General features: G+C 42.9%; 1 protein-coding gene across 1 annotated transcript in view; it reads left to right on the top strand.

The window, feature by feature from the left end:
• The window catches only part of LOC128694028 (protein croquemort), a 30919-nt gene extending 21412 nt beyond the window's left edge, over positions 1 to 9507 (top strand). The window contains exons 7-12 of the mRNA XM_053784019.2: positions 1733 to 1802; positions 2006 to 2147; positions 2489 to 2634; positions 3255 to 3403; positions 6423 to 6520; positions 8942 to 9507. Of these exons, the coding sequence (XP_053639994.2) occupies positions 1733 to 1802; positions 2006 to 2147; positions 2489 to 2634; positions 3255 to 3403; positions 6423 to 6520; positions 8942 to 9164 (828 nt within the window). The 3' untranslated portion in view covers positions 9165 to 9507. The remainder of the gene's footprint in view (positions 1 to 1732; positions 1803 to 2005; positions 2148 to 2488; positions 2635 to 3254; positions 3404 to 6422; positions 6521 to 8941) is intronic.
• The last annotated feature ends 4322 nt before the right edge of the window (positions 9508 to 13829 follow it).

Genomic DNA, 13829 nt, shown 5'->3' with positions numbered 1-13829 from the left:
AACGTGATAACTTTATGTAAGACAACCACATATATATAACTAAACAGAGGACTACCGGATAAATACCTTAAACACCAGATAACTATGTAACCAAAACCTGACAGTCTTATTCATATTGTGTATGAAATTTTATGTACAAAAACAATATCATATAAACTAATCATTGTACACTCAATGGTACTATGGTTATATAAAATAACTATCAGAAACCTACATGACTCTTGAAATTGAAACATGGTGTTCTTTATTTTTGGTTTTGCATATATTGAAAAAGGAATCAAAATATGCAAAAAGCCTTTCATAATTAACATAAGACTTTTACAGATCAGCATGTATAATTACATATGAGGAAACACTAAGACACACAGTACCCCGACCAAGCCCATATTTAGTTTCTCAAACTAATTATAAACCCACAAAAAATATACCTTGCTTATATACAGTAATATTAGTAAAGGTGCTTAATTGAACATCAACTGACTATATGCATCATAAATGATAAAAATAAATACACGTGATATCACTGGGTGACAGAACAACATATCCCACAAAAGCTGCTGCCTGAGGAACTTGAATGCCCAAAGATTACAATATAGGACATTATACATTTCACCCCCCCCCCCTCACAGCGGTGGCCGCTACTACATATACGAAAACAATCTTAGGCAAATGAAACTGTTTGCCCTTCATCAAAATTTTACCACCATCACCAAAAGGTCTGCTTATGAACATTCCCCTTAAAGGCCAGTATGACGTGTACTTTTAGCGGTGATATCATCGTGGCTTCCGCTTACAAATGACGGAAAACCTAACGGGAATCCCAGGAAAGACCCAACATACTTCACCAAACCCCGGCCATAGTCGGGAACCGGTTCAGTCTTGCTAGAGGCTGGAACATGTACTGAAAAATTGCTTTTTATCATGACCATTTTAGGATTAATCCAAGATCTCAATTCCACACAACGCCACAACCATACACACACAGACGCACATAACCATTCATAATACATACACGTCACTCCCTAAAACCCGCCCTCTACCCTGAAGTCCCGAACATACAGTTTGGTGCTACCACGGGGGGAGTCCAGCCCCCCCCCTATACCAAATTAAAAGGCAGTCAGGTTACTGCATGCAACTCAAAAATCTCCAACACGAGGAAAGAAACTTGGACTAAGGGAACCTCCTTGTCACGTTTATTATAACCGACTTGCTGTCAACCAGAGGCTCTACCACTGACAAAAAGGAAAAAAAAAAAAAGTGAAATTCAGAGATTAATTACACAACTCCAATTGATAGCTTTAATTTCTGGAACAGACCCATCAAGGGAGGTTCCTTGATGCTGATGAGGGGGCTCTTATTCTAGGAAACAGGATCTGCTCTCAAATTCCCCAAACCAAGCCTGAATACCTTCCATCCTCCCCCCCCCCCACACAGGTTCTATATAATCCCTACGGGTTTAGCGCTTCATGATTATCTGGAATAGGGGTAAGGATAACAAGCACACGTGTAAAATATGAAACGATTATTTTAATTATACAGGAAAATGACTTTCAATCTTGTGACGCCCAGGCTAAGAACTTAATAGGTAATATGATTAGTACTTTAAATAAAATGTACACAAGCTGACATTTTCGTATGCTCTGTTTATAAGGTTTTTTTTTCTCGAAGAATTTTGGATAAAATAAACCCTCTTTGGTATGTGGAAGATTGATTAAATGTTATTTTCTTACAGCGCAATATGTCTCGTGACTACGATGGTTTGTTCAACATGAAGACTGGAGCAGATTCTTTAACTAACCTAGGTAACCTGATATGCTTGCACTTCCCACTAGATTAAAATAGTGGATATGTAATTTCTACAACTCTATATTTCTTAATAGCTCAACTAATTATAATAGTTTCAAATTAGTGTAGTTGCCGTATAATGAACTTCCAACTCTTAATTAAAAGGGTTAATATGAATCCCATCTTTCTCCCTGTTTGTGACGGTGTTGGTGCGCACCAGGTATGATTGATTGGTGGAACAAGAAGCACCAGACTCCCTTCTTCTCGCCTCCCTGCAACCAGGTGTCTGGATCAGCAGGTGAATTCTTCCCTCCTGGTAGCAACAATGATCACCTCGTCGTCTTCAGCTCTGATCTCTGCATGTAAGATGAACAGGGGGAAAGAGAACAGTCATCGATCAATTATCATCATGATTATCATTATCATCAATCATCACTTTTTCCAGTTTGTCGGTATGATGATACCGACAAACTGGAAAAAGAACCTTGTGTACAGTTCAGGACATTTAATGTCCTGCTCTGTACAAAAGACCTTTTCTAGTTTACCTTGTACGTAGGGTTCATTGCCGTCAATATAACAGATTCAAATGTGAATAATGCCGAAAAGATCTATTAAGTGTCAATAAATAAGTAAGCTAATGTAAAAATGTTTTGGAGATACCTTGTAGGCATCTTAATCCCTCGTTGATCTGGATTCTGCATAGGGGCATGGAGTTGTTCTTCAAGGAGACGACCTTCTCCAGGGGTGTCTATGCCAACCGCTTTTGGGGCACCAACCAGACTTTCGCTAACGGCTCCATCGTCCCGGGGAAGGAGTGCTACTGCGTTAAGGGCACATGTGCCCCCACAGGTGAGCCTTTTGTTGGATTACCCTTCAGAGCAAGTTATATGATGCTGATCTTTCAAAAGATGATCCATTCAGTAGTGTCGACCCTGTGGCGAGGATGTAGTACAACTAAGAACATGAGGGTAGGTCACTGCAGCAGTGACCTCTGGCTCACCTTGCAGCACTCACTGGACAGTCTTGGCATCTTCCAAGTGCCGTCTATTTTCATGCCACAAATGATACTTGGTTGACTGCACCAAAGGTAGCCTTTATGGTTTAGCGCTTCTTTTTTATAATACTACACCAAAGGTGTTATTCTGGTACACTTTTGCCTTGCCACTAGGCAGTAAATGACTTAAGTACCTTTCAAATGGTAATTAAAATGAAACTTTGCATCGATGTTCACAGTGAGCCATTCTTAGATTATTTTCTAAGCAGCTAGAAAATCAGATGTTCATTTTTAGACCTGCAATTTCTTTGCAGGTCTCTTAACAATTGCATAATAAATTTAACAGTGAAGAGATTAGAAAGCATTTTTTTTTTTTTAAATTCAGTCTTCCTATATTCCCGACCAAGGTAAATATATTTGTTTCTAACTCAGAAGTCTAGCTTGTATACTGACATTTATACTGCTGCTGTTGTAGGTCTCTTGAACGCTGAGTCGTGTCGCATGGGTGCTCCAGCCTTCATCTCCTTCCCGCACTTCGTCAATGGTGATCCCTTCCTCCTGGAGGGCGTCACCGGCCTCGCTCCCAACCTCGCCAAACACGCCTTCATACTAGATATCATTCCGGTGAGACTTTAAAATTTCCGTTTCCAAGGTACGGAGACTTAAGTTGGGTGAAATTTGTAATTCGTTAATAGTCTCAAATAGATGACTGAGTGGGGGGGGGTCCTGCCCCCTCTCAAAAAAAGTTTTAGGATTGTTCTGGTGATGTGTGAAAATCAAAAAGAAAATTGGATTCTGCTCTTGACTCGCCCAGGCAGGTCATAGCAGCTCTCCTTACTTTGTCTCCCTACGATCCCCGTTGGGGAGAGGAACCTTTACCAGCGTTGTCATCGCCTTGACTTACACGATGAGCTACGCAAATCGTGTAAAGATCAAACCAAGAAATGGTACCGTTCATGATTCAACGAAGATTGCTCTTGCAACTGTTGTTCAGGGAGCACTGGAAGTAAAATTCAACACCATATTGTCACTGAAAGAAGCATTCATTGTTGTCACGATGATGCTGAAGCAGAGAAGTTACTCACTACAGAATCCATCACTACTCTTACTACTCAAGGGTTTACTGTTACGTCATCTCCTGCCCTCAGGGCAAGGAAATCAGTATTCCTAAAAAAAACTGGACAAGATTCTGACGTCTCAAACACCTGCTGAACTCAAGTCATCCATCGAGACGCAAAATACTTGGGCTACTGTTGACAGCATTACAAAAATCCAAAATGCAACGTCCATGATAAAGGTCACCTTCACCGACGTGAACATGGCTGCCACTGCACTGAACGAAGGTCTTGCTGTCTACTACTACTACATCAGCCCTACCTACATTGAAGCAGAGAGATATCACTACATCCAACATTGCTGGAGCTGTTATTCATACCATCACACCACCAAAGCATGTCCAGTAAAAGACAAGAAGTTCTGCACTACATGTGGTAGTGAGGGACACACCTTCAGTTCCTGCACCGCTGCTGCTCCAACACAACCAGCGTGCTTAAACTGCAAGAGTAATGATCACCATACACTGGCAGCAAAATGTCCTACAAGAAAGGATATTATGAAGAAAACACAAGATGCAGCAAAGAAAAAACCTAACAACACACCAACGTATGCAGCAATTGCAAAGTTACAAGCAGACACTACAAAATTACTTCAAGCATCTACTCAGCCCGCCTCCACCACCACCACTACCATCAATCCTCCAACATGTGACGTAACGAAGATTCACTACTGTCTACTATACGCTCATATGCAAAACATGGCTGTACCTGGATCATTTAACTCTACCATCAACGAGTTATTTGACACATGTGCAACATCTGGGTATCTTTATTGTAGACGTTTCGCCATCCAGTGGCTTTATCAATACAAATTCTAGGACATAACTTGAAGACAGTAGAACTATGTACAGAAGATGAGGTAATCAGTCCCTCAACCTAGGAGTAGGTGCGAAGAGCACCATAGTCGTGGAGATTCTGAAGCAGAAGAAAGGATCCTGGCGCTTATATAGTAACGTCAGGTGTAGCAGACGAGGGCATATTCACTGGTAGGCGGGATTCCCCAGTGGAAGTAGGTCCTTCCCAAAGAGATGGGTTAGTTGTAGTAGTAGTTGTCGTAGCCGTGAAGGTTATGTACATGTCCTCATGTACATGTCGGTATTATATACCATTCGTACACAACGAGTTATTTGCATTAAACAACATGCCTTCATTTACATTTCCAGCATCTCCACCTTCTGAAGAAATTCTCAAATTCACCAAAAACTTAATCGCCAACTCTTCTGCAGAAGTTCCAACAACACCACCAACTAGTGACGTCAATCCAACAACGACCAATGAGAAGCCTCCACCGCCACCACCTCTCACTGAATCCAACCAATCAGAAGCCTTACCACCAGAAACATCTTCTAATTCGTCTACTGAAGTTGAAAACGAAGCAACACCACCTTCCTCTACTCCACCACCGCCTTCTCTACTTAGCTCGCGTCGATTACCTGGAACACCATGCTTTAAACACAAAGGACTCGAATTCTACACCACGAGGCTATACTCTGCAAGCATGACTCGCCTAGAACTCATCCAACATCTCCAAGACAACACTGTATCGTACCAAAGCGAAGAAAGACCATTCCCTACCTCAACCAGATACTCCACCACCTCCAAACCAACGAATACTGCTACAGCTCTTCCATAAGTGTGATACAACTCTCTCGAAAACAATATACCGCACTGATAAACTGTTTAAGACCATAACCAACTCATCCTGCTTGCTTCCTTCTGACACTCCCAGCTCCTACCGCTGCCTTCGCCATCCTCTCCTAGTGAGCCAAGCAATGACATCAGTCAAGCGCCTCTCCCTACGTCTCCAGTACTTTTGTACCACATGTCCCAAAGTGGTTGGGCCACTTGCCTTGATTCCTCCTCTTCCTCTCCTCCCCATCCTTTTCCAGTTATTTCCATCCTTCCTTATCCTTCTTCCTTCCCATCTTACGATCCGATCCGATCTCGTGATGTGAAGATCAGGTAGACTGCTAATAAGACATTTGTTGATGAAAGGTTTTGACCTTTTGTATACAACATGTAATGTCATTGTACTCACGGGGAAGTGTTAAACTCGTAGACCTGCCGCTCCTGGAACTGCAGGTCTAAGAGTTTAGCACTTCGAGTTAAAGAAGAGTTAGATTTCCTTGAATAGAGCGTTTTAACGTCGACACTTCCCCTTCCCTTCTTCCTACAGCTATTCCCGAAGTTTGACTTTCAGATCTAAGCACGACTTTAAATTTATTGTATCAAAGGTAACTAAAAATGTTTTACTAATTTGTATTTAGGATATTTTCAGCTTAATTATTTTAAATGCAGACAGTTTTGCAAATCTGACCATTTGATCAACATTGTTAAACATAGCAGCTCCTTTAGTATTTTTCAAGTTTTTCACTATGAAAAGTTTAAATTGTAAGTAGTTGACGTCCGTTCCCAACAGTGAAGTTACATTAGCATTATCAACGTTTTAGGTTTTTCCTGTATATTTTGCTTTGAAATAATGAAAAACGATGATCTGGTGTTAAGATTTGATCGTGTGAGTGTTGCAGGAGCTGGGTGTTCCCTTGCGAGTGGCTGCGAGACTGCAGATCAACATGCATGTACTTCCATACCCAGGCCACAAGATGATGCATTTCGATAGAATAGAGTAAGTCCATTCCTCCTGCTGTATACATTGTAACCTAAAAATAGGACTTGATTAAGCACAACAGTAAAAAGTATTGAGATTAATATAATATGCCTTAAGCCCCCATTTTCCCCACCCAGTTTTGCTTAATAAAAATTAGCTCGAGCTATTCACTGCCATTGGCTGTCTTGGTACACTCTTCGAGTACTCACAACACGTCAGTGGATGTAAGAGTAGTGGGAGGTTTTGGGGGGAATATTCTTCCCCCCCCCCCCTCCATCCCCAGTCAGAAATTAAATTAAACTAAATTTAAGTCATCTCGCCAGGTGACTACCCACGAGCCAGTGGTTTATTCAAGGTTTGGTTTATTCAGTGCCGCATCAACTCTCCATATATTAAGCTTTTTAATAGGGAAACTCTTCTCATTTTTAAATAGCTTCTTCAGTGATTAGTCAAATTTGTGTTCACATTCGGTACTAGAAGAATTTCTAGTGATTTTTAGGATTAAAGCTTCAAAATTATTTTAATAACTATACAGTATGCTTAAAACAGCCCATATACCGTCTGCAAAGATTTTTGAGTTTTCGCAGTATCAGTCTAAAAATAAAATTGCTGAAGGTTTAATCAGATTCGAACGTACTTAATCATTTTCTAAACACAAACATAAGAGTTTTACATCATCTAAGCTCTTTCGATCTGATCACTCCAGGACGAGTAACATTAACTTACTCGTCCTGGACTGTAACTTTTTTTGTGTGTGTGTGTGTGTGTGTGTGTGTGTGTGTGTGTGTGTGTGTGTGTGTGTGTGTGTGTGTGTGTGTGTGTGTGTGTGTGTGTGTGTGTGTGTGTGTGTGTGTGTGTGTGTGTGTGTGTGTGTGTGTGTGTGTGTGTGTGTGTGTGTGTGTGTGTGTGTGTGTGTGTGTGTGTGTGTGTGTGTGTGTGTGTGTGTGTGCGCGCGCGCGCGCGTGTGCGTGCGCTGTATGTCTCCCTTTAAATCTACAGTTCTAAAATTATACTTTTTTTTTAATTTTAATTATTTACCGATAGTTATCCCTGAAGTACTTAAAGTGAATGACCTTTTTCTCCGTCTTCGTTTAATAACACCTTATCCACTGGTTTACTGTAACTAGAAAACTGTTTAAACAACTATTGGCATGGGCAAATGTCCTTCGTCAGTTGTATAAAGGTCATTCCCAAATTTACTTTCTCTGCGATGACCTTAGTCTTCTGATATACTTGAAGCTTTCAACACGGAAGTATCCTGAAAGTTGTTACTGAAGCGAACAAGACTCCTGAAGGACCTTTCCGGGGGTCAACGCCGCTTAAATATCTAATACATCTTATGAAAGGTATATTTTGAGTTGAGGTTCAAGTAAAAATGTGCCAACTTGTTTTGGATTGTATAGGTAATTTACAAATTTTATTGAACATGAGCAGTGTATGGCTCTTGTGGGTTTAGTGCTTACTTCTGACTGTAATAAACCGTACCACGGACGGGGATAAAACCCGCGATCAGTCTCAAAACTCCAGACCGTCGCGGGTTCTATCCCCGCCCGTGGTATGGTTTGTTTGCAATCGTGTCATTACGATTTCGTGAGTCATGTCTGACTGTAATAATATTAAACGTATTAGTTTGCATGCGATATCTTGTGAATTACTCGTCTCATTGTCTTGACATCGTCAGCGATGGTACTTAACTGCCTTTACAACTTCACCACAATCTAATATTCCTTTTGTGTGCATTAAGAAAAAAAAATGGGAGGAAAAGCTGGAATTACTGGATACGGGGATAAGTTTCCCGAATCGCTCAGCTACCGTCACAAGTTTTCAAAAATTTTCTCTCAAAACTGCTAGTTTTTCATAGTAAAAATGGAAAAATTGTATAATTAGAGCTGAACTATGCTGGTATGTCTGCCTCGAATTATTACCAACATGCAGCGATCATGTCGGTGATCTTTCTAAATTATTTTCATTAACCTATGTTGAAGACCTTTATTCTACGAAATGGGTGTCGAGAGATGGTATAAAATAACTACACAATGGAAGCCTATACAAACAGTAGAAAAAATTTGTTGCCAATATATAATCTCGTAACGCTGATTTTTTTTAGTGTACATGTCGTGGCTAAAATTTGCAGCTGACGATTTCGGGAGGCACTTTAAACTTTTGTCGGTGCTCCACCACTCACAAATTCAAGACGAGGGCGAAACGTCTAAGGTTCCTTTCCATTGTGTCATTTCATTAAAATTACCCCTCAAGGAAGGTTCCTTGATGTTGGTGAGGGGCTCTTGATTTAGGGAATTGGATCTGTGCTCCAGTTCCCCGAATTAAGCCTGAATGCCTTCCACATCCCCCCCCCCAGGCGCTGTATAATCCTCCGGGTTTAGCGCTTCCCCCTTGATTATAATAATAATTCATTAAAATTATCTGTTGTCTTTGCAGCATCTTGAGAAGCGTCCCGGATGTGTATCTACCAACATTGTGGTTTGAAGTGCTGGCAGAAATGACACCAGAGATGGCTTCCAAGATGAGTATAGTCTTGTACATCATAAAATCTCCCATCACCAACGTTATCATCTGGTGGACATTGTTAACTTTGGCACTGATGGTCATAATGTTGGTCATCACACTCCACTACAAAAGAGTAGGTCGTCGCAGGTTATAAACTACAACCATTGCTAAAAATCCCCGACAATACCACCAAAAACTTGCACGGTTTGTTACACAATTTCTTGTTATATATTATAAAGTTTTAACTTGTTTACTCCCTAGGAATAATTTATTTAGTCTGTAAATCTGTTATCTTCATTTTTTCCGCAAATATATATATATATTAAATTACAAACCGTCATCTTAGTTTTCCATTTTTGGGTGCAGGTGATCAAATTTGGGTGTTACCTGCCTAAAAATTAATATATTACAGCTTTATTCATTATTCACAGCCACTTAATTATTTGCTCCTGATTAGAGGATATTACATGCATGTGATATAAAATTGATTTTAATAGCATTTTTTTTAAATTATATCCTAATGTAATGTGCATAACTTTTGATTATCCTAACTTTGGTAAGTAGTGTAGAAAAAAGTGGAAAGGGGAGTTTTGGTATTGTATATCTGAAACTTTAATATACACATTCATACAAATCTAAAAAAAAAAATCACTATTTTGCTAGGTAAACATTAGGCTGGAGGGTGCTTCAGTTTACTTTAAGCTTGGATGCCCTAAGCAAATTGTGCCAGTTAAGATAAAATTACGATGGTTGCCTTGTTGACGGACATCCTCACTTCAGCCTCGGTTATTTGTAACAAAAACAAAAAAGGTTACGTACAGCCAGAGTAGAAACATTGGACGTGTTTCTTTCCACCTGTTGTCTATGTTCCCCATCAGTAAAATGGGTACCTGGGTGTTAGTCGACTGGTGTGTGGTCGCATCCTGGGACACTGACCTAAGGAGGCCTGGTCACAGACCGGGCCGCGGGGGCGTTGACCCCCGGAACTCTCTCCAGATAATCCTCCAGACAGTGAGAAGAACACTTATTAACGGTGTTAACTTGTAGTGTCGAGCCGGTGAACATACCAGTTTACTAAAGATGATTGTCAAGAGTGGGCATTCGACCTCAGCATGTTGGACCACTCTGATGGGGAGAATCTCTACCGAGGGTTGACAAGTGCTGAATGACCTATACGGATCTAGTGCATTCTGTGAATATTAAAGGCATGAGACTTTCCGAAGCGCCAGGTTACGCATAGATTATGTTAAGCAAGGTTAATTTAATGTTCGGTGGTGTTGAGCGATGGTGGTATTTTCGATGTTGAGCGAGTGTACTTTTGCTTGTCTTGTACGTGTTCACTGTGAAGCTACACTGCCGCTGCTGTTTATGCTGCACCAGAACCATGTTGACTGTAGTTGGTCCAGATGTGGTTTATACGAGTACATGTTCTGTTCTTTAGATGCGATGTTTCTCCTGTTCACTGTGGTCCCTTCAAGGGAGGTTCCTTGAAGCTGAAAGTCTTATTCCAAAATAACTAACTACCATACACCCGTAGATCAAATAAAATAAGCTGCTGTTCCATTGCTGTTTGACCAACTACGGATTTAGGGCTTTTCAGTTATAATCTCTCATTACATCTAAGGTACGTACGTACGTGCACGACAAGCTAGGACACGTGTGCATCTCTATTGATGAGACTTATCGCCTGTCTCTCAGGCACTTTCAATCTAATATGGCATGAGGCTGCAGACTTGTACATGGGAGACAGGAGAGGTGCAGCAGTTGAGTCCTGCAGTGTTCCTCTTTTCTTATGTTCTTATGAGTCAGCTAGGCGGGACCCACTGGTGGAAATTGCTCACGCCCATAAGTGAGCCAGTGGTTAGCAAAGATGTAAGTCATCCTCTGTATAAAGATTCCATGGTGTTGCCGTGTTAATGTGTATCATTACATCAAGGGTGATACGACTTTGAAGTCGTAACTTAAATAATGTTCCTGGCTCCTAAAGGCTGCTCACACTGTCTAGGGGTTATAAAATTACAATGAAAACACAGCGAACCTTGGGCCAGCATGTACTCATACAAATTAAGCAGGAGTGCAAAAATTAACGTTGTATAAGGAAGGACACAAAAACTCTCCTATACAAAAATATATATAATACAACTTACAATCTACTCGCAAAAAAAAATCACATTAACTCATTAGCACACTGCTACTAATGAGTTAAAACAAAATAAATGAACATTTATGAACAAGGAGGCTCCACGACACCCCGCCCCCCTCCCTTTCTGCAGGCTACATAGCCTACAGTGGAAACATTAAATACTCTCCAAAACACAGGCCCCTGCATACTAGGGCTTTACAAATAAACACGAGAGCAGGAAATACACAAAATAGAATACACTAAAACTTGCCTAAATTATCTACTCAAACATAATTTCACCTCGTGACCACCCGTCTGGTACTGAACTAAACACCTCTCATCTGCTGCTGTCCTGGCCACTGCCTGACAGGAATAGAACGCGTTCGCTTACAGGGAATAATACACGTCCACTTTCCGTATACTACAGGGCAACCCCTAGGTATCTCTTCTGGCAGTGAAAAAGCTTGCTGTACAGGCGGTAAGTTGTTCCAATGAAAGTGTTAAGTCTCTCATGGTCAGTATTACTTGTATATATGCCTTTTGATGTAACAATAATTGTCTAACACGAGAACACTCTGGTAGTTACATTGTCCAGATACGTTCAGCACTACTAACTTTCTGCTTCACCTTATGGACATTACCCACATCCACTAGTGGGTAATCATCCCCCCCAACATACACGATGACTAGACTACTGCACCTCTTTGGCTTTGCATCTTTATCCTCGTTCCTGTATATTAGATCGAAAAAGTCCGTTGTGTAGGTGATAGGTTTCTCAATTAAGACACCCAGGTGTTGGGCACGTTTTGTTAGGCTCTTGTTACCTCGCAAGTACTAGGGTCGTCTTGTTACCTCGCAAGTACTAGGGTCGTCTTGTTCCCTCGCAAGTACTCGAGGTCTTGTTCCCTCGCAAGTACTCGAGGTCTTGTTCCCTCGCAAGTACTCGAGGTCTTGTTCCCTCGCAAGTACTCGAGGTCTTGTTCCCTCGCAAGTACTCGAGGTCTTGTTCCCTCGCAAGTACTCGAGGTCTTGTTCCCTCGCAAGTACTCGAGGTCTTGTTCCCTCGCAAGTACTCGAGGTCTTGTTCCCTCGCAAGTACTCGAGGTCTTGTTCCCTCGCAAGTACTCGAGGTCTTGTTCCCTCGCAAGTACTCGAGGTCTTGTTCCCTCGCAAGTACTCGAGGTCTTGTTCCCTCGCAAGTACTCGAGGTCTTGTTCCCTCGCAAGTACTCGAGGTCTTGTTCCCTCGCAAGTACTCGAGGTCTTGTTCCCTCGCAAGTACTCGAGGTCTTGTTCCCTCGCAAGTACTCGAGGTCTTGTTCCCTCGCAAGTACTCGAGGTCTTGTTCCCTCGCAAGTACTCGAGGTCTTGTTCCCTCGCAAGTACTCGAGGTCTTGTTCCCTCGCAAGTACTCGAGGTCTTGTTCCCTCGCAAGTACTCGAGGTCTTGTTCCCTCGCAAGTACTCGAGGTCTTGTTCCCTCGCAAGTACTCGAGGTCTTGTTCCCTCGCAAGTACTCGAGGTCTTGTTCCCTCGCAAGTACTCGAGGTCTTGTTCCCTCGCAAGTACTCGAGGTCTAACTCAGGAATGACTGGTGACCTGTTTGCGGCTGACACTGTCGCTCCTCGTGTTGCTTGCGGCTGACACTCGCTCCTAGTGTTGCTTGCGGCTGACACAGTCGCTCCTAGTGTTGCTTGCGGCTGACACTGTCGCTCCTCGTGTTGCTTGCGGCTGACACTCGCTCCTAGTGTTGCTTGCGGCTGACACAGTCGCTCCTAGTGTTGCTTGCGGCTGACACAGTCGCTCCTAGTGTTGCTTGCGGCTGACAGTCTTGAAACTGCTGTAGATCTACCCACCAAACATTGGAAGTACTTCGAATCTAAGCCTGACTACCACTCAGCCCGGGTGCTCTACGACCCTTATTTGTTTAGTGCTTCCCCGTTAAAAAATTATACACGGATTAATTATAAAAATTTATTACCTAAGGTAATTTTTTGCCATAAATATTTACTAATTAAAGTTAGAATATGTGTGCAGCATTTCTAGTAACAGAACTTTGTCTAAGTTACTGCTGTCAGCACCGGGGCTGCTAGCTCCTCGTCAGCTGTCAGCACCGGGGCTGCTAGCTCCTCGTCAGCTGTCAGCACCGGGGCTGCTAGCTCCTCGTCAGCTGTCAGCACCGGGGCTGCTAGCTCCTCGTCAGCTGTCAGCACCGGGGCTGCTAGCTCCTCGTCAGCTGTCAGCACCGGGGTTGCTAGCTCCTCGTCAGCTGTCAGCACCGGGGTTGCTAGCTCCTCGTCAGCTGTCAGCACCGGGGCTGCTAGCTCCTCGTCAGCTGTCAGCACCGGGGCACCGGGGCTGCTAGCTCCTCGTCAGCTGTCAGCACCGGGGCTGCTAGCTCCTCGTCAGCTGTCAGCACCGGGGCTGCTAGCTCCTCGTCAGCTGTCAGCACCGGGGCTGCTAGCTCCTCGTCAGCTGTCAGCACCGGGGTTGCTAGCTCCTCGTCAGCTGTCAGCACCGGGGTTGCTAGCTCCTCGTCAGCTGTCAGCACCGGGGCTGCTAGCTCCTCGTCAGCTGTCAGCACCGGGGCACCGGGGCTGCTAGCTCCTCGTCAGCTGTCAGCACCGGGGCTGCTAGCTCCTCGTCAGCTGTCAGCACCGGGGCTGCTAGCTCCTCGTCAGCTGTCAGCACCGGGGCTG

This window comes from Cherax quadricarinatus, chromosome 33 (genome assembly GCF_038502225.1).
Source record: "Cherax quadricarinatus isolate ZL_2023a chromosome 33, ASM3850222v1, whole genome shotgun sequence".
NCBI classification, from domain to species: Eukaryota; Metazoa; Arthropoda; class Malacostraca; order Decapoda; family Parastacidae; genus Cherax; species Cherax quadricarinatus.
Note: the sequence above shows the minus strand (reverse complement) of the source record. Positions and strands in the feature narration are given on the sequence as shown.